The sequence below is a fragment of the Colletotrichum abscissum genome, assembly GCF_030869225.1.
Source record: "Colletotrichum abscissum strain IMI 504890 chromosome Unknown Scaffold_44.1, whole genome shotgun sequence".
Lineage (NCBI taxonomy): Eukaryota > Fungi > Ascomycota > Sordariomycetes > Glomerellales > Glomerellaceae > Colletotrichum > Colletotrichum abscissum.
This window is the reverse complement of record NW_026850365.1, coordinates 286588-303752: the sequence shown is the minus strand read 5'-3', so window position 1 is coordinate 303752 and position 17165 is coordinate 286588. Positions and strand designations below refer to the sequence as shown.

Below are 17165 nucleotides of genomic sequence, written 5' to 3'. Positions count from 1 at the left end.
GTCCTTAATCTCCGGTTCATGACGCTGCTAGCCGCAATACTGCCATGTGACGGACGTCTTGGCGTTGTCCGAAGAGCGAGATGAGTCTTCACTCTTGGCATGAGCAAGGCTCTTGATACACGCCGTCATTGATCCACAAACATATATAGGACGAAAAGTTCGAACAGTGTGGAGAGACTGAATTTTCTGGGCCCCTTCGCCATCACTGAGGAAAGGTTTTGTTCGTTGAAAGTAAGATAACGAAAGATAAGACCAATATGGCTGTGGCAATTGCTGGCGGAATCAGCGGCCCTGGCCGTGATCTTGTTGAAGCTATTTCGGCCCAAGGAACTCATGAGGTTATCGTGCTGACGAGAAAGGTACTTATCAACAAGACAATGGTCCATGCATTTTAGCAATAAGACTCAATACTAACAGTCATGTTCTCACCTAGGTCTCAGGACAACCCGGAGGCGCAGCCCCAAATGTTCGCTTCGTGGCTGTAGACTATTCTGATATTGATTCTCTCACGGCCGTCCTTGAAAAATACAATGTCGACACCGTAATTTCAACAGTCTACAACATTACCAGGGAAAGCCAGTCAGAGTTAAATCTCGTTGTAGCTGCTGAGAGATCGAAGACAACGAGGAGGTTCATACCAAGCCATTTCGGCGTCCCTTACCTACCCGAATATGGAGTCTCAACCTTTCCCCCTTACCTTGCATCGTCGCCAATCTAGGGGACCGCATCAACTCACTCATAAACATCACTCAGATCTGCGTAATACCTATGGCCTGGGCGTCAATATTTCCTATTATTAGAAAGAAAACGGCCATTACGAGGATGAAGTTGATCTCACTGGGGCGAGTGACTTTCGGACACTTCCGCGACCACTTACTTACCCGACTTATGCTGCCCTGCCTCCTACCTCGAACAAATGGCGTTCTTTGTCAACACCGCTATCAACGCTGCGTCGATCCCTGAGTCAGAGGATAGTCCCACCCTCTTTGACCACACGTGTGGCATTGCTTGCTTCAATGTCGCCCTTTTTCAGAGTGTCATTTCACATTCCAAGAGCTACCCACCCCATTGACGACAGGACCGTTTACAACCGTCTTGTCCAAGTCGCAGAAGGCATCAAAGGTAATTCCAAAATTCCTTTTTGGGTCACAAATCAAAGCTAACTTTTGCAAGGCAACAAGTTCTCCATCGCTAATGACTCGACATGATCTCGAGACCGCTTAGAGGAATCAATCGCGATCCTGCAAGAACTCGCTTAGGTTGTAATCAAAAAGATGCAACAGAGCTTCATTCTTCCCGTCGGGCTAGATTGTGCACGTGGTCATGCTCACTTTTGGATGGCTCCCGTCGTAAGCTCGAGAGAGATTTCCCAAAAGTCGAGACTACGCCTGTACAAGACCTTGTAGATGGCAACTGAAGGTCACAGTGGTGGAGCTCAAGACATGAAGCGAGAGATCAAACAATCTCAACTGGTCTTAAATCATTGAATTCTTGTATTATGGAGGATGTTTGTCTCGTTCAAATCTAATTAAGACCTTGTAAGCCGCAGTCTTTGCGGTCTTCCGGAGCTCCGAAGAGTCGCAGAGATGGGGAACTCCGTCTCAATGATTACATGTAAACTGGTCGAGGCCATATCGCTTGCAATCGCTGAAGCTTCATTGACAAAATTCTCTGTCGCCTCTCGTTAGCCACATCTTAGCTACAGAAGCGTGAGCTTACATGGGATGTGTACGTAGGGAATCAAGCCCAGAGGTATTGTAGACAGCAACGTTGTTTATTCCACCATTAACTAATATTCTATGTAAACTCTCTTTCATCATTGTTTTTGCCATTGTTTCTTTCTATGTTTCCTCGCATGCAACCGGACACGGGAGAAAGACGCGCAGCCGATCATGAGGTAGGATCGGGCACGGCTCATAAACGGCGCCGGAACGGAGCCGGCGATTAGAGCGGAGATCGGGGTTGCGGACATATCGGCCGGTAAACTCTCATTCTCCTGCTGACATGCAGTATGCCAGGATTAGACTTTCGCTTCCAACCCAGCGTAATTCCCATTAAACAACCTTTTTCAGCGTGAATCCCACCTGCACAGTCCTTGCCGCGATAAAAACACCAACCGCCGCCAGCATCGAGAAGCCGCAGAACAGCTGAAGCCCAAGATAGTTGGTGCCTCCTTGCGACGCGACAATGGCGCCGGCAATAGGGCTACCAGCCAAGGCTCCAAAGGACTGAACGGCGAACGCGGTCCCGGTGCGGACGCCAATCTGTCTAATGTCGGAGATTTGGGCAATGCAGGCCGGGCCTAGTGAGATGAAGCCGCCGGAGGAGAAGCCGAAGATGATGAGGAAGACGATGATTGCGGCGTTGCTCTTTCCTGGGATCCAGAGGCCGAGACAGAAGATTGCGCTGATGAAGGTAATGCAGATCATTACGTTGTACCGACCGACTTTGTCGGCGACAATGCCGGGAACGATGCGACCGAGGATGCTACGCGTTGTTAGTAACATGGTATAGATGATGATGGCGATAGGTGCTTACCTGACAGCGTTCATGATGGGCAAAAGGTAAATGACGAGGTTCTCATCCATACCTTGCGCACGCGCTTGGAGGATGACAAAGTTGAAAGGCAAAAACATGCCGAGGAAGAAGAGGAACAATGCGCATACTGTGATAGCCATGGGCGGCTCACGCAGACCATCGACGTATTCTTTGAAGACGAATGGGCGCGGGCGAGGCGGCAGCCGAGACTTGACTGTCAGACACGCGATACCGAGTAAGAACAGAAACAGGAATGCCACGGCGCGGATGGCCCATGGAAAGCCGACCTGGGGAATCATCTTGGACATCATGATGGGTAGGATGACGCCGCCGAGCGAGGAGCCGGAGACCATGATGCCAAATGCGGCTGCGCGTCTCCTGAAGAACCACGAGGTCACGGACGACATGCAGGCGTTGAAGCACGCGCTCGAGCCGATGGACGAGACGAGACTCTGGGCGAGGATGAATTGGTAGTACTGCGTTGACAGCGAGGTCATCATCAGACCGAAGACGTAGACGACGGTACCGCAGTAGAGGAGGTACTTGGGGCCGAATGTGTCATACAAACGGCCAAACTAGAGCGAATCGTCAGCTATCGAGACAGCGGCGAAGAGGCTCTCCGGGGGAAACTTACAATGACGCCCATAAAGGTCATTACCCAGACCTGCAGACTGGTGATCCACGCGACAGTCGACGAAGGATACGAGCTGAGGGGACCAGACACATAATACGCCTGGAAGACGCCGACGCAGTTGATCAACCCAAAAGTACAGAACAGCGCGCACCACCCTCCAAAGACAACAAGCCAAGCCTGGGCGCCGCCGTCGGGAAAGTCAGCCGGGTTCATCCCCGGCGGCGGGCCGGCCGCGGGCGGTGACGGTGCATCACCACCGACCGGGCCATCGGCCTTGGCATCTTGCGTTGCTGTCGCGTGCGCCAAGCCGCCCTTTTCGAGATCGGCCTCGACGACGTTGGCGGGTTCTGGGTAGATGTTGGCCTCGGTGTCGCGCTGCTGCGAGGGAATGCGATCTAGGGATTGGCGGGCGGAGGAGGAGGACTCGTAGGGGATGTGGTCCGACTTTTCTGGGTCTGCGGGCGCGGTGGACCTGTCCATGACGGTTGACGAGTTGGACGATGTTGAGAGGGCGTGTTGAGAGCGCGGCATGGCCGTGGATTCTGGGGTTGAACTGGTGTTGTTGCGACTGTTTTCCTCAGCGAACTTTTGTGACACGGACGGGTTGCCGCTTCGTATTGGTTTGTATTGCTCCCTTTCTCGATATTTTCTCTCAAGTGGCTTCGAGTGAAGCGTCGATGGCCAGCGCCGCCTTTCAGTCCGTGGGCGCAGATCTTGTTGGCGAAAAGTTCCTTGATGAGATTAGAAAAGAAACTCCCTTGGGCCCCTTGGGTGCGAGCAATGCTTGTGGGGCGAACTATCGCGTCGTTTCGTATCGTCGGTGAATAGCTCAACGAGATTGCTTGCTTCTTGGTCGGCTAAACATGGGACTATATCAAGTAGTCCAAGGTAATACCAGCACGATCAGTAGCAGCAGTTCGTGTTGTTCTTATTCTCTGTGGCCCTGCCTATATCCGAATGAAGAAAGTATTTCCACACTCCACGACAAGTTCCATGGTGCGGCTCAAGTGACGGACAATTATTAATCGAACATAGACATGGAATCAACAAATGTTGGCATAAGCTCCTCTCGCGCAGTTCTCGTCCTTCAAGCGTAAAGAAACAAGATTGTTTTGGGGGGTTAGACTCGGAGAATGCAGAAGACTCCAGACAAACCCATGTTCGGTTCTAAACGCCATGCCCTTCTGGATCACCGCAATTCTGGATACCAAGATCCTGGGGAGGGGTAGGCGACCCTTAGCTTAGCGGGCCGGATATAACAAGCGACTTACCGGCCGAAGGCCCCTCTGTCCACTCGAGAAATGTGAAAACCTAAGCCGTTAGGCAGAGAATGGGGAAAGGTTGGACCGCTTGCTTCCAAGCGGCTCAACTAAGGTATGGCCAGCTGTTGTGGTGACGAATGTACTTGAGTAGTCATCTCTTAGCTTTGTGAGCTTGTCGCCTGTCGCAGTGTCATTTGGGAGTCTCGCGGTGGGAACGTGCGCTTGTGATTCACGGAAACGAATATCGGCCGCTAGGTCAGTCGCTTTTACCCCGTCTTAGATCAATCAACCAGTGCGGTTTCAACTTTCAAGTGAGCGAGGAGAACTTGGTTGCTGATCTTCGCTTAGCGTTTGGAGAGTCGGTGAGGCTTCATCCCATTTACAGCTAGGTGATCATCTTTTTCGTGCAACAGGGGAGCTTCTTCAATTACTCCTAGGCCAGTAGAGTGATTAATTCTGCAAACTTGGAGAATGGCCAGGCTCATGCTCCTCATGATTCTTCATAGGTTCAATGTTCCTGATCAAGACTCTTGGCATCTTCAAAATCATCTTCTTCATGAGAACCCGCCTTGGCTGCAAGATCCCGCCTCGTACCCCAGCCCGGAGCCGTGTTCCGGGGTGGGGGTCCCGGAAAGGGACTTTATGGCTCGGTCTTGAGATGAAAACGCGAAGCCCGAGAGACTCTGGATTGGAATGAGGGATGCTACAAGCTGTTCACCTTTGACCATTGAACCAATCACCACTGTTCTATTGTCTCGGAAGGGTGTGCTCGGCGCTCGGTCGGAAATCGAAGTGTCATTTAGAACGTCAGGCTTGTCAATAATACCAGCCTCCGTGGCTGTTTACCACTAAGCCGGATTAATCAACGGCGCAAAACCACGTGGTTTTGTGACTTTGTATCCGAAGTTGTCATCCATCAAGCTTATTCTAGCGAAATGTCCAGGGATCGGACGACGAACGAACTCATATCTCCGAGATGATAACTATCCATACGGACACATCACGAGAATACGAGTAAAGAAGATCCGGCCGATACTAAAGCATCCCACGGCGGAAATGTCCTACAGCAGCCGGACTTAACCTGCAGGTCGATCCACATGCAGCATTGTAACCTGACCGTTTCGTTGTCTATTACACAGTAAAGTTACATTTGTCAGCCTTGTGGCTGTCTGATCAAATTGCCATGGCAATTCTGCTTCGCGGCACAGGGGTGCCTGTATTTGATTCCGATTTTGGTTCCGCCTCTATCGCACAAACTCTTTGAGATCCTTCGCGTCCTCGAAGCTGACTTTTCCATCACGCGATACGCTGGCGACATGGATGGCTGATGGTGGCTGCTCGACCGATACGGGCTTTGCCTCGATCTTTGGCTTAGTGGTCAATTCAACAGCGTCTGGGACTACGCCAGCCGGCGCATCTGCAATCTCGTTGACCTCCTTATTGGTGAGAGCATCAGCAACTCTGACGCCTCTGCTGGACATGAGAAGGGTTGTCGGGCCGCGGAACTGGAGGAACAGGCGGTCGCCCCAAATCGTGCGTCTGAGCGACGTCCTCAAAGTGAACAACCACCGAGCAACATTCTTGTATGTACCGGTATCGCGCATCGCTTTCATGAAATTTGTCTCGGGGAAGAAGCGAGTGATGTTGGGAATTTGGAGACGGAGGATGTTCGACTTTAGGCGCATCGGCAAAGGAGGGTTGCGAGAGACGGCGTATGCGACGACGTGCGAGGGGTGAGCGACAAACTCTTCGCCTTCTGCGAGGGTAACTTCGTACACCTGACCGAGGGAGGACAGAGCAGCGAGGCCTCTGCCAGTGAGGCGAGTGCTTCCCCAGTGGGCAAGCGAAAGGCCACGGCTTATACGCGGCGATACGGAGAGTGTGTGGCCCGTCCAGGCAAGAAGCGCATTGCGCTGGGAGATCATGTAGTCGGTGGTACCATCGAGGTGAAGGACGGAAAAGGTCGTTGTGGGAGACTTTGTGGAAATCAGAGCCGTGAGGGGCGTTGAAGATGAAATGCGTTGGTACAGGAAAGGAACGCCGAGGAAGGCTCGTGTGAAGGGCGAAAGAATGGAAAGTGTCGATTGGGCCTGTAATTTCTTGATCAGATGTTGATCAGAGGGGCAGAGTGTGAACCGATGCTCACATTTTCAGCCTTGCCTGCAACTCCTACCAATGTTCCCCTTCTGGTGTAAAGCTGCTGCGACGGCGACAGAGAGACGGAGAGGAGGGAGTATGGTGATCCGAGGACCTCGAACCGAGCATCTGTTGTCATTCAGTCAGTATTCTTCTTGCACCAACTTCCATGCCATTGAACCATTGACCATACCGGCGGCATCCCGCGACGCTCCTCGAGCTCCAAAGACATCCCCGCCAACCTTGGGCGCTTCAGTCGTCGGCGCAGCGCTGATCTGGATGCCTCTACATTGCCTGCAGACGTAAGAAGGCAATCGACCAGCTCGCACACCTTGCGCCGTCCTCAGAAAGGGCAATTGGGCGCGCATGGCGGACATCTGGGAGGCTGATGACGTCGGTCGTTCGGATCGTGACTTGGAAGCTCCAGCAGCTGTCGCCCTCTGCGGTGCTCCATCAGGAATTTGGAGGGCTGCCGACCTTGCGCCGAGCTAACGGCAAAATCCCGGAGCTTCATCCCGGGTCAATAACATCCCGTGCCGAAGACTACGTGTCTGTAGGTCCCTGGGGAATACGTAGTGGCACGTGAGGTGGGGAGTACGTATCTGGATGTTCCTGCCAATGTCAAAGCTCGAAGGTTTTAGTGGGGCTGGAGATTCGTTTCATTCGCTTGGAGGAGATTAGCGCAATCACCCCAGCAACAGCCCATGTCCACACCCCTGTTGACAAGGCCTCAGTGCAAACCTTCCATATTCCTTGCACAACATTGAATAAGTCACGAACACGGTTCAAACACCACAAAAGTCTTCTTGTCGAACCAACCTCGACACGTCGCGTCGACTCCGAACTCCGACATCACACCCCCGAGTATCGGCTTCGACATCTTCTCATTCCTGCTGGCTTGGGCTGCTGCCACCCTCACTATCGAGTCGAAAGTCGGTCTGGCCTCACCATGTCGGTTCGTGTGGTCGCGCGTATCCGTCCCCTCCTCGAAAAGGAGCTGGATAAGGACGTCATTGTCCGCGCGGACAGCACTGAGCCGGGCAAGCCAGCCACGCTGGTCAAGATCCCAAGTCCGAAGAACGAGAGCGAGGAGTTCTCCTTCGCCTTCACCAGCGTCTACGACCAATCGACGACACAGGACGCACTCTTCACAGCAGAGGGTACGGATACCTTTACGCTAGATACGAATCATCGAGAGACATCGGTCATACTAACTTGAGCAGTGGCACCACACATTAAGGCACTCTTCCAAGGCCTCGATGTCACCATCTTTGCCTATGGAGTCACCGGAACAGGTAAGACGCACACCATGAGAGGTGGACTGAAGCTGGCAGATCGCGGTGTCATCCCGCGGCTATTAAGCGGTGTGTATCGGCGCGGGAAGAAGATCGCCAAGGACACCGGCGGCCAGACCACCGTCGACGTTGTCTTATCATACTACGAGATATACAACGACAAGGTTTTTGACCTATTCGAACCTCCCGAGAAACGTCAGCCCTCTGGCCTTCCCCTCCGCGAAAAAGATGGCAAGACGATGGTAGTGGGTCTGTCCGAACGCGCCTGCGAGGATCTTCAGGACTTTTCCCGACTCTATATCGAAGCGAATAACAACCGCGTCACGGCATCAACGAAACTCAACGCCCACAGCAGTCGAAGCCATGCCATCATGAGAATCAAGGTGACCCAAACGACGGGAGACCAGGTCCGCGAAAGCGTGGCCTCAGCCATTGACTTGGCTGGCTCAGAAGACAACCGCCGTACCGACAATGGAAAGGAGAGACTGGTAGAGTCTGCTGCCATCAACAAAAGTCTTTTCGTCCTGTCCCAGTGCATCGACGCCATCTCACGAGGGGACAAACGGATTCCTTACCGCGAGTCAAAGATGACGCGCATCCTCAGTCTAGGCCAGAACAACGGCATCACGGTCATGATCCTGAACCTGGCCCCAATCCGGAGCTACCATCTGGACACTCTGAGCAGCTTGAATGTCAGCTCGAGAGCCAAGCGCATCGAGGTCCGCGAAATTGAGAATGAAGTCGTCTTCAAGCAAGTCCCGCGTACAAACTCAGGAAGTTCTACATCCACTCTACGACAACCCCTCCGCCCCTTATCCAATGCCCACAACATTCACAGTGGCACTATTGCAGCCAAGGCAACCGAAAAAGCTGCCGATCTGACGCGACCGGTCAAGCTTTTTAATGTGTACACCGACCGTAGCAAGTCTGCTGTCCCCGTCCGACCGACTGCCAACATGACGCAGACCCGGAAGCCCCTCGTCGAACGCGAATTGCCAGCCAAGGCTAGCAAACTTGCACGGCCGTCGCAGTCCTCCCTGATTGCTCAACCAACCCAGCCAGCTCAACCAGCCGAACAAAAGCTTTCCATCTCTGCAGAGCAGTTGGAGGCCATCGTCGAGAAAAAGGTCAGCGAGATCCTCGCATCTAGGGAGAACAAAACGGCAGAGCCTGCACCTGCACCTGCTCACCCCGATATCAACGATGCCGTGCGGCGACGGTTGGAAGCACTGGAACGCCGGATTGCGAATGAGGAGCGGGAACGCGACGATGGTCGCTCAGAGGGCCTACGCTTCTTGCTGGCTGCTAGGCAGGCCAAAGAGACTGGTAATGATGTTGTGGCGCTTCAGATGTACGAGGAGGCCCTTCCTTTCTTCCCAGGCCAGGCCAAGCTATTGGGCAAGATTGAGAAGTTGAGGGTCAAGCTTGGAAACATGCTTCCCATCGAGTCTCTGCCAGTGTCATCCTCTCCTCGGAACGGACACGAGAAGAAGCGTAGAAGAATCGCTGCCGAAGACAGTGACGAGGAGTACCAACAAGACAGAGGAGACGAGGACATGAGTTTTGTGGACGTTGCCGCGAAGACGAAGAGCCGAAAGGCAAAGCCCGCCAAGCCTCCCAAAATGGTCCTTCCCGACCCGGCCGGGCCAGCCTCTCCCCGAACCCAGAACTTGTTGAGCATCGTCAACTCGCGAGACCTTGCCCAGATCAAGGGCTTGCACGGATTCGGTTCGAAGAAGGCCCAGGACCTCGTTGATTACTTGGAACACTTGGCGGATGAGGAAGACGCCGAGATTGAGACCTTGGCGCAGCTGAAGACCATTCCTGGAATGGGTGGTCGGACCGTCGAGCGTGCTTACGACGGCCTTGTTGGACTAGCCATTTGAAGGCTGAAGCGAGTGATATCCTACCTAGCATGGCGCATCGGGCGGCTATAGGTGCATTGGGCATGGTGTTTCTGGAGTTCAGCATACAGGCCGCGGTGGCCTTGAGAAACAGGTTGCTTACAGAACGTTGCATATTGTGGCGAGAATCCTTCAGGTCAAAGCATACTAGATAAGCAATTCGTTCTCGTCAAGTCACTGTGCCATGCCTTTCATTGTGTGACGCCTTTCAGTCTACTGGTTCTGTCTATGCATACACGTTGCAGTGTATGTCTTTCGTCACTATTCAAGGCGGCTGAGAGGCCGGGATCGCCTCCCTCATATGCGTGACATAATGTACATGTACGTCCTTAGGTAAAGGGTCTTCGGCTCTCTACCATGTCAAAATCTAGGCTACCTCGCGATGGCCTTGAAAAAGACCTTACAATGTGATCTTCGATAGCTTGACGTAGCATTGCCGAGGCTTGACCGTCAAACCGTCGTAGCCTCTATAGTCGGACAACTCAGGAGGACACGACAAAAAGTCAAAGTTCCAGATCAGCAACGCGGTCAACATGCGGAGCTCCAGATACGCCAGTCTCCGCCCGAAGCATGCTCTAGGCCCGAGCCCAAAGGCCATCTGCGGCCCCGCCGTGGCATCATACAATGTCTTCTCGGGGTCCTTATCTGATTTGACCAGCCATCGCTCGGGTTTGAAGTCCTCCACAGGATAAGGCGATGACTCCCAGCTTCGAACCCGACTCGACGCGTCGAGCGCTGTCTTGGACCGTAGAGTATCGGGAATTTCGAAGGCGGGTTTGAGGATGCTCTTGCCAATTGTCACCATCATCACGTTTGTGCCCTTGGGAATATGATGGCCGAGGACCGTCGTATCCTGCATCGCTTCACGGTCCGTGACCGAAGTCGTCCCAGCGAAACGGAGGATTTCTTCGATGGTTGCATCGAGGTAGGGGATGATAGTCTTTATAATTTCTTCGTGGGTCGGGTTCCGTCTCTGTTCTACCGCGACGGGCAAGCACTGGCGGAGGGCTTCGCGCAGTCGTCGTTGGGCGTCTGGGTTGTCTGTGAGGTATTTGATGCCCCAGCCAAAGGTTGTAGCTGTCGTCTCATGCCCGGCTAGCAAGAAGCCAAACGCCTGGGCATCGTGATTAGTATGCTGGACCTCCTGCATTGAATCGTGTGTCGATGCGGTGACTTACTTCGCTCTGCATACCAATAGAGTTGTAGACAGGGGCCCTGCCTTCCTTCTCGGCTACCCGCTTCTCCCTATAAACCATGTGGTCAAGCGCCGAGCACGCAGATTCATTGGCCTCGAGTCTCTTCACGGCCGTCTCAAGTTCGTGATTGATAGATTCATCTCTAATTCTCTTGGCGGTCTTGATCCGAGGGGTCTGGTGGATGTACCATGATCGAAGCCATGGCAGAACCGCTTTTCTCGTTTCCTCGACCGTTTCGGCTAGTTGCAGCATCGCCCTAATGACTTCGCTCTGTTCACTCTCCGGAAAGACTACCGGTAAGCCGGCCATGGCTGGGCGTTCTATGTGGTTGAGGGCCGAGATCAGCTGCAGTCGACCCGGCAGCGTCATGTGTTGAAAGTTGCTGCTGTACGAGAATGCCAGGACGGCATCAAATGCCCCGAAATAAATGTCGTTGAAAGCTTCAAAGGGGTGGCCGTCGGCAAGGCGGGCCTTGTTCTCCCAAAGCTCAACCACCTGCTGAACGCTCTCATAGATGGGCTTAGCCACAACACCGTGCAGGAAAGCAGGAGTCATCAGGTCCTGTAGCCATTTCCGCTGCCTCTTGAACATGGGGTCGTCGCTCTTCATCATCATGTGAAACTGGGGCATCAGTGGCTGAGAGATGTACCGCAAGAAATCGGTTCGGTCGAATTCCTTGTACCGTCTCATGGATATGTCCTCTGCTTCGCGGAAGTCTGTGACGATAACCGTAGGGGGAGAAAGGGGCCTCATAAATAGCTGGATGATGGGCGATTGGAGGTTCTCGGCTTGGGCTGCGACCCATCTGAACATCGAGATGCCTTGTCCTTGGCTGACGAGGAAAGAGTCAATGTCTCCCATGATGTTCTTGGCCGCATGTTTGTTGTGAGGTATTCCTGGAATGGGTTTGGGTAGAAGAGAGCGGTGCAAGAGATAAAGTAGTGTCATTGCGAAAATGGCAACGACAACACAGTATTGCAGGCCAGAGTTGAAAGAAAACATCTTGGGCTTCGGCTCTTCAATGGTCAAGCTTGTAACTTTGGAGTTGGTTTAAGTCAGTCGCTACACTTCGGGGTGGCAGATGCGCACCACGTTAAGTAGATACTGATGTAATATGGGAAAAGGATTTTTTCAGATGTCAAAAGGCAGCTGCCAAAAATCGCGGCAACTCTCCGAACTCTTTGTCCACTACCACTGTCCAAGCAGAACAACCACGGACACTTCATCGGTTCCGCTGCCGATGGAAAGCCTCACGGTTGACTCGACTACAGGGTAGGTGTCTCAAATAATCCAGATTGTCTAGTGTCCTCTCCTTGCTCAAATGGTACTTAGATGAGGTAAGTAAGTATGCTATGATAGGGCTTAGTCCGACTCCGACACCGAGTCCGAACTACGATACAGGCCTCCCAGTTGGCATACAGGTACCCATTATGAATCTATGTGCCCATTCGGCTCTCGAGGAGTCGCATTAAACATAATCTATTGCGATTGCTGCGCAGAACGTACACTCGTTGCATGTGACAACTGCCGTACTAGCCAGCAGTTCTTACACGTCGAAAATGTAGACCGAGCCAAGGGTTGGTGACCACGCATATGTCTAAGCCTGTATTGACATTGACTTGACCACCAACGTTGCGAGGCCTTAACTTTTGACTGTAAACAAAGCTACAAAGGATTGAGAAGTTAGGGAATAGGTTTCCGGGTTAAAGATGAAATTCCGAGATGAACCAAAGTGACGCATTGAACTATTTCGAAGACGATTAGATAGAGGAAGAAGAACTTCTCCAAGTCGGCTATTTGCGGCAACTTAGTCCCTCCGCATCGGGTACGTCATCCCCGGATATCTTACCCCGAGACCGGTGCTTACGCGGAGAACGACACCCACCAACCTCCGTCTACCACAAGGCCTCATTTCCGTCGGCCGGCTTTCAAGCAGAAACATCACGGTGAAGTTGCTCGTTGATTGAGTACTTAGAATAACTTGTTACATTGCTTCTGAGCGACCTTCTCTTGACGCTTCAACAAAATGGCTTCCCGCAAGATCCTTGTTTTACCAGGCGACGGTGTTGGCCCCGAGATCATCGCCGAGGCTGTCAAGGTCCTCGAGGTGATCCAAAAGTCCTCTGGTGTTAAATTTGAGATCCGCTCGGAGTTGATGGGCGGATGCAGTATTGACAAGCACGGCGTAGCCCTGACCCAAGAAGTCCTGGACGAGGCCAAGGCAAGCGATGCGGTCTTGTTCGGTTCAGTCGGTGGGCCTAAGTGGTAAGTCAGACGGTCAACACTACTTTTCCAAGCGGCAATGACTGAGGATTCAATTACCCTCAGGGGTGCTGGCAAAGTGCGACCTGAACAGGGCGTCCTAGCCTTACGCCACGGACTGAACGCCTTTGCGAATCTGCGCCCATGCAAGTTTGCGAGCAAGTCTCTTGTCGACCGAGGCCCTATCCGACCCGAGCTCACAGAAGGAACCGACTTTATCCTTGTGCGAGAAAACTGCGGAGGTGCTTATTTCGGAGACAAGACTGAAGAGGAGGATTTTGCATCGGACGCCTGGGCGTACTCTCGGGCAGAAATTGAGCGGGTTGCAAAGGTCGCTGCTGACTTGGCTATGGAGACGGAGCCGCCTCAGCAAGTCATCTCGTGTGACAAGGCCAATGTCCTTGCTGTTAGTCGACTTTGGCGTCGAGCCGTGACGGAATTTTTCGCGAGGGAGTATCCGCAGATCAAACTTTCTCACCAGCTTGCTGATAGCGCTGCCATGCTTATGGTCAAAGATCCTCGCTCATTCAACGGAGTGGTGCTCATGGATAACACGTGAGTATTGTCGCCCCAACAAGATTTCTGGTTCGAGTTAGCTCACTTAGTCGTTACGTGGTTCACAGGTTCGGCGACATCCTGTCAGATGTGAGCAGCGTGGTCCCGGGATCGCTAGGCCTGCTCCCATCAGCGTCGATCTCAAGCACCACCCCTGGCTCTGGAGGAATCGGTCTCTACGAGCCTATCCACGGAAGCGCGCCCGATATCGCGGGCAAGGGTAATAATAGAGCCTCGTCCCAGTCACACCAGAGAGGTCAAACGGTCAAAGGCTGATACTTTTCGTGTGCAGGGATCGCCAACCCAGTTGCCACTATTCTTGCAGCGGCAATGATGCTCAGGTACTCATTTGGAATGGTTGATGAGGCAAAGGCCATTGATAAAGCAGTCGAAAAGGTCTTGGACTCTAGGGATATTGGCGGACACGAGATACGGACCCCGTAAGTTTCACTCGCTGCTCAACGTTTTGCGCACGTCTGACTGGTTTCTTCAGTGACCTGGGCGGGAGTGCAACAACAGTTGAAGTCGGCAATGCAATTTGTAGACAACTTGAGAGCTTGTTGAAGTAAATTTTCACGTGCAGTTATAACGCAAAGGATCAATTCACAATGCGTTGGCTCTTGATAAGGAGGCACGATGGAGAAAGAGAGTGAGGCACACCCCAAGTCGATGTTGACGCGGCAGTCAATCATCCATGAAAACTAGCGATTCAAGTAGTGCAATGGTCCGGGAACTGACATGGGACATTCCTAAACATCAAGCGAACGAGATCATAAAGATACCGATAGCTAAAATAGATCCACTACCATTTCTCAAAAGCCATTGTCTGAATACACGCACTCCCTTTGTCATTAGGCTCCACACAGACCTCTTGATCCAAGCCCGACCCCGAAGCATAGTCCGACCCCGAGCCCGACCCCGCGCCCGAACATAATCCCGTCACGATAGCTCAAGTCCATCAATCGACCTGACAACTCCGATTCTTTGCCTTCTGTCTAGATCTATCTCTCGATTCATTATACACAGAAAGGTCTGACGCAATGGACGCCCGTCACCGTGAAGAGACTAGGGTACGACGTCGAAGGGCCCTTGCCTGTATCGAGTGCCGGAAACGAAAGCTGCGGTGCGACCACAATCGCCCTTGTAGCAAATGTCAACGGGCGAAGAATCGGACATGTGTCTATCCTGCCAATGCTCCTCTTGCCAGTCCGGAGAACCATATCAACTACCGACAGGGTAGTCCGTCAAACATCCAACAGCGCCAGTCCGACCCGGAACATGGAATGTTAGCCCAAACACCACAGCCCGCGGACCAAGACCGGGTCTTCACCAGCAGCACCGATGGAACATGGCACTCGTCTTCATTCGGAAGCGTCTTGCTCAGTCAGATCTCGACTCCGGGGACTGTCTTCCCTCTCGCGATGACTGAGACTTCTACGCGCCGACCAGCACCAGAGCCACTCTATCCAGCCGAGAAGTCACCTACTATCTGCTCACTCACCGAGCTTACATCTTTACCGACTATAATGATTGTTAAATCACGATATATTTCACCAAGTCACTGGCTGTACTCAGTGATGCTAGTAAGTCATAGCAGTTTGTCGCGTTGACATGCAAGGCACCGTCCACTCACCGGCTTTACAGATGTTGCCTGCGCTGAAGTGGCTGGACAAGGAAATGGTCAAGCAGGAAGAGTGTTGGCAGGGCCTCATACACTGCAAAAGTCTGGGAGAATGCCTCAGAACACGGAGAATACTCGCAAACTCTCCCGGGCAATATGGCTCCTACATACTCGATCGCGCCGTGTCAGCCGCGTTACTTCAGAATTACCTACGGAGCTTTGAGCAGATCTATCGGATTAATCATGTGCCGACGCTGCAGAGAGAGCTCGAGACATTTCTACAAGATCGCGCTTCGGTCAACCACGAATGCATTGTTAGACTTCAGCTTTGCTTTGCACTTGGAGCTCTAACATACGATGATCTGTTCTCTCTTCGACCGTACGCTCTTCAATGGATATACGAGGCCCAATCTTGGCTTACCAACGCTGAGAAATCACAGCCAAGTATCTCGGGCATTCAGATCATGTGTCTTTTGCAGCTGGCTCAACAGACGACAGAGTCACTCTATGGGGACCGGATCTCAGCTCTCTCAGGCAACCTTCTTCGGTCTGCGATATGCATCGGGTTGCACCGAGATCCGATTGGGCTGCCGCGGATGTTACCTTTTCAGATCGAGATTCGACGCCGTCTCTGGACTACTGTGTTGGAGCTGGTTCTGGAAGCAAGCATAGAGTCTGGCCAGCCCGTTCTCATCTCATCCGAGGACTTTGACTGTAGCTTACCCTCAAATCTGAACGACGACCAGCTGCACTGCGAGTCTACAGTCCGTCCCATTCCGAAGAACCCCAGTCTTCACACCGATAGCTCTCTGCAAATTGCTCTCGGCCAGTCCCTGACGTTGAGACTGACAATCGCTAAATTGTGGAACAAGGTCAAGCAGGAGGCGAACTACGCCACAGTCCTACAGCTTAGTCCGCAGCTTACCGCCACCCGCCAGATTTTGACAAATACGCTCAAGAACTTGGGCAAGAATACCTCGCTATTGACTTGTCATATGTGCGAGATGGTACTTATGCGATACGTCTTTGCGCTGCATTTGCCTTACATGCTTCTACCTGATTCTGTCTTTTCCCACTCACGACGCGAGTGCATAGATGCTGCGCTGCATCTGACATACAGGACTATGCCAGTATCCGACACGAACGAGTCACTCTCGGAGCTTATACAGCAAGCAAATGACGAAGACTACTGTCCCGAATTTGGCCGATTGATAGTCTGCGGCTCAGGATCCTTGCGGTCGGCACAGCATATTGCTATCAGTGTGATCGCGGCAGATCTCAACACCATGATATCAGAAAGAGGCAAGATAGCGACAGGGTCGGCTCTACGTGTCGTGGAAGAGCGTTGGCTACTGAAGGCTGGTGTTGCATGGGCCAGACGGAGAATCGAGGCAGGGCAAGAGAATGTGAAAGATTATGTATTCTTTGCAATAGTGCTTGCTGCAGCAGAAGCTGTCTTGAAAGGCAAACCCGTCGAGGATGAGATGACAGAGCGATGTAAGGAGGCAATCGCGGACGCGAAGACGTTGCTATCGGATATGACTGGGGGAACAACCTTTGAGCCCGCTAGCGCTGTTCAAAATGCAGAGTGTGAGAATTATTTGGAGGATATCGGAGCTTTCTGGGCAAGCGACTTACCGTCCCTAGACTGGGGTGGATTCATGCCAATGCCACACAGCTAAGGCTCTTGGGGATTGTTTAATTAGGTAGTAGAACGGTGTTGAAGTTAAGTAATGTTATGTTCAATTGGTGACGTTCCAAG

At 52.5% G+C, this 17165-nt stretch overlaps 7 protein-coding genes across 7 annotated transcripts; 4 read left to right on the top strand and 3 right to left on the bottom strand.

Annotated features, from left to right (window-relative positions):
- Nucleotides 1–257: 257 nt before the first annotated feature.
- On the top strand, nucleotides 258–718 carry CABS01_13385 (uncharacterized protein; the record flags this gene model as incomplete). The annotated part of the gene is made up of 2 exons (XM_060546728.1): nucleotides 258–359; nucleotides 434–718. 2 exons carry the CDS (start codon nucleotides 258–260, stop codon nucleotides 716–718), a joined length of 387 nt encoding a protein of 128 aa, XP_060395060.1.
- A 1336-nt stretch (nucleotides 719–2054) lies between these two features.
- Nucleotides 2055–3703, bottom strand: CABS01_13384 (major facilitator superfamily transporter; the record flags this gene model as incomplete). Its single annotated transcript, XM_060546727.1, has 3 exons — nucleotides 2055–2487; nucleotides 2539–3113; nucleotides 3173–3703. 3 exons carry the CDS (start codon nucleotides 3701–3703, stop codon nucleotides 2055–2057), a joined length of 1539 nt encoding a protein of 512 aa, XP_060395059.1.
- A 1975-nt stretch (nucleotides 3704–5678) lies between these two features.
- On the bottom strand, nucleotides 5679–6938 carry CABS01_13383 (altered inheritance 24; the record flags this gene model as incomplete). Its single annotated transcript, XM_060546726.1, has 3 exons — nucleotides 5679–6524; nucleotides 6581–6699; nucleotides 6764–6938. 3 exons carry the CDS (start codon nucleotides 6936–6938, stop codon nucleotides 5679–5681), a joined length of 1140 nt encoding a protein of 379 aa, XP_060395058.1.
- Nucleotides 6939–7519: 581 nt separating this feature from the next.
- Nucleotides 7520–9751, top strand: CABS01_13382 (kinesin motor domain-containing protein; the record flags this gene model as incomplete). The annotated part of the gene is made up of 2 exons (XM_060546725.1): nucleotides 7520–7730; nucleotides 7794–9751. 2 exons carry the CDS (start codon nucleotides 7520–7522, stop codon nucleotides 9749–9751), a joined length of 2169 nt encoding a protein of 722 aa, XP_060395057.1.
- Nucleotides 9752–10169: 418 nt separating this feature from the next.
- On the bottom strand, nucleotides 10170–11967 carry CABS01_13381 (cytochrome P450 monooxygenase; the record flags this gene model as incomplete). Its single annotated transcript, XM_060546724.1, has 2 exons — nucleotides 10170–10883; nucleotides 10948–11967. 2 exons carry the CDS (start codon nucleotides 11965–11967, stop codon nucleotides 10170–10172), a joined length of 1734 nt encoding a protein of 577 aa, XP_060395056.1.
- Nucleotides 11968–12991: 1024 nt separating this feature from the next.
- Nucleotides 12992–14351, top strand: CABS01_13380 (3-isopropylmalate dehydrogenase; the record flags this gene model as incomplete). Its single annotated transcript, XM_060546723.1, has 5 exons — nucleotides 12992–13230; nucleotides 13294–13782; nucleotides 13851–14002; nucleotides 14075–14222; nucleotides 14276–14351. 5 exons carry the CDS (start codon nucleotides 12992–12994, stop codon nucleotides 14349–14351), a joined length of 1104 nt encoding a protein of 367 aa, XP_060395055.1.
- Nucleotides 14352–14822: 471 nt separating this feature from the next.
- CABS01_13379 (uncharacterized protein) lies at nucleotides 14823–17085 on the top strand (the record flags this gene model as incomplete). Its single annotated transcript, XM_060546722.1, has 2 exons — nucleotides 14823–15365; nucleotides 15427–17085. The coding sequence occupies 2 exons, from the start codon at nucleotides 14823–14825 to the stop codon at nucleotides 17083–17085; spliced, it is 2202 nt and encodes a 733-aa protein (XP_060395054.1).
- Nucleotides 17086–17165: the final 80 nt, after the last annotated feature.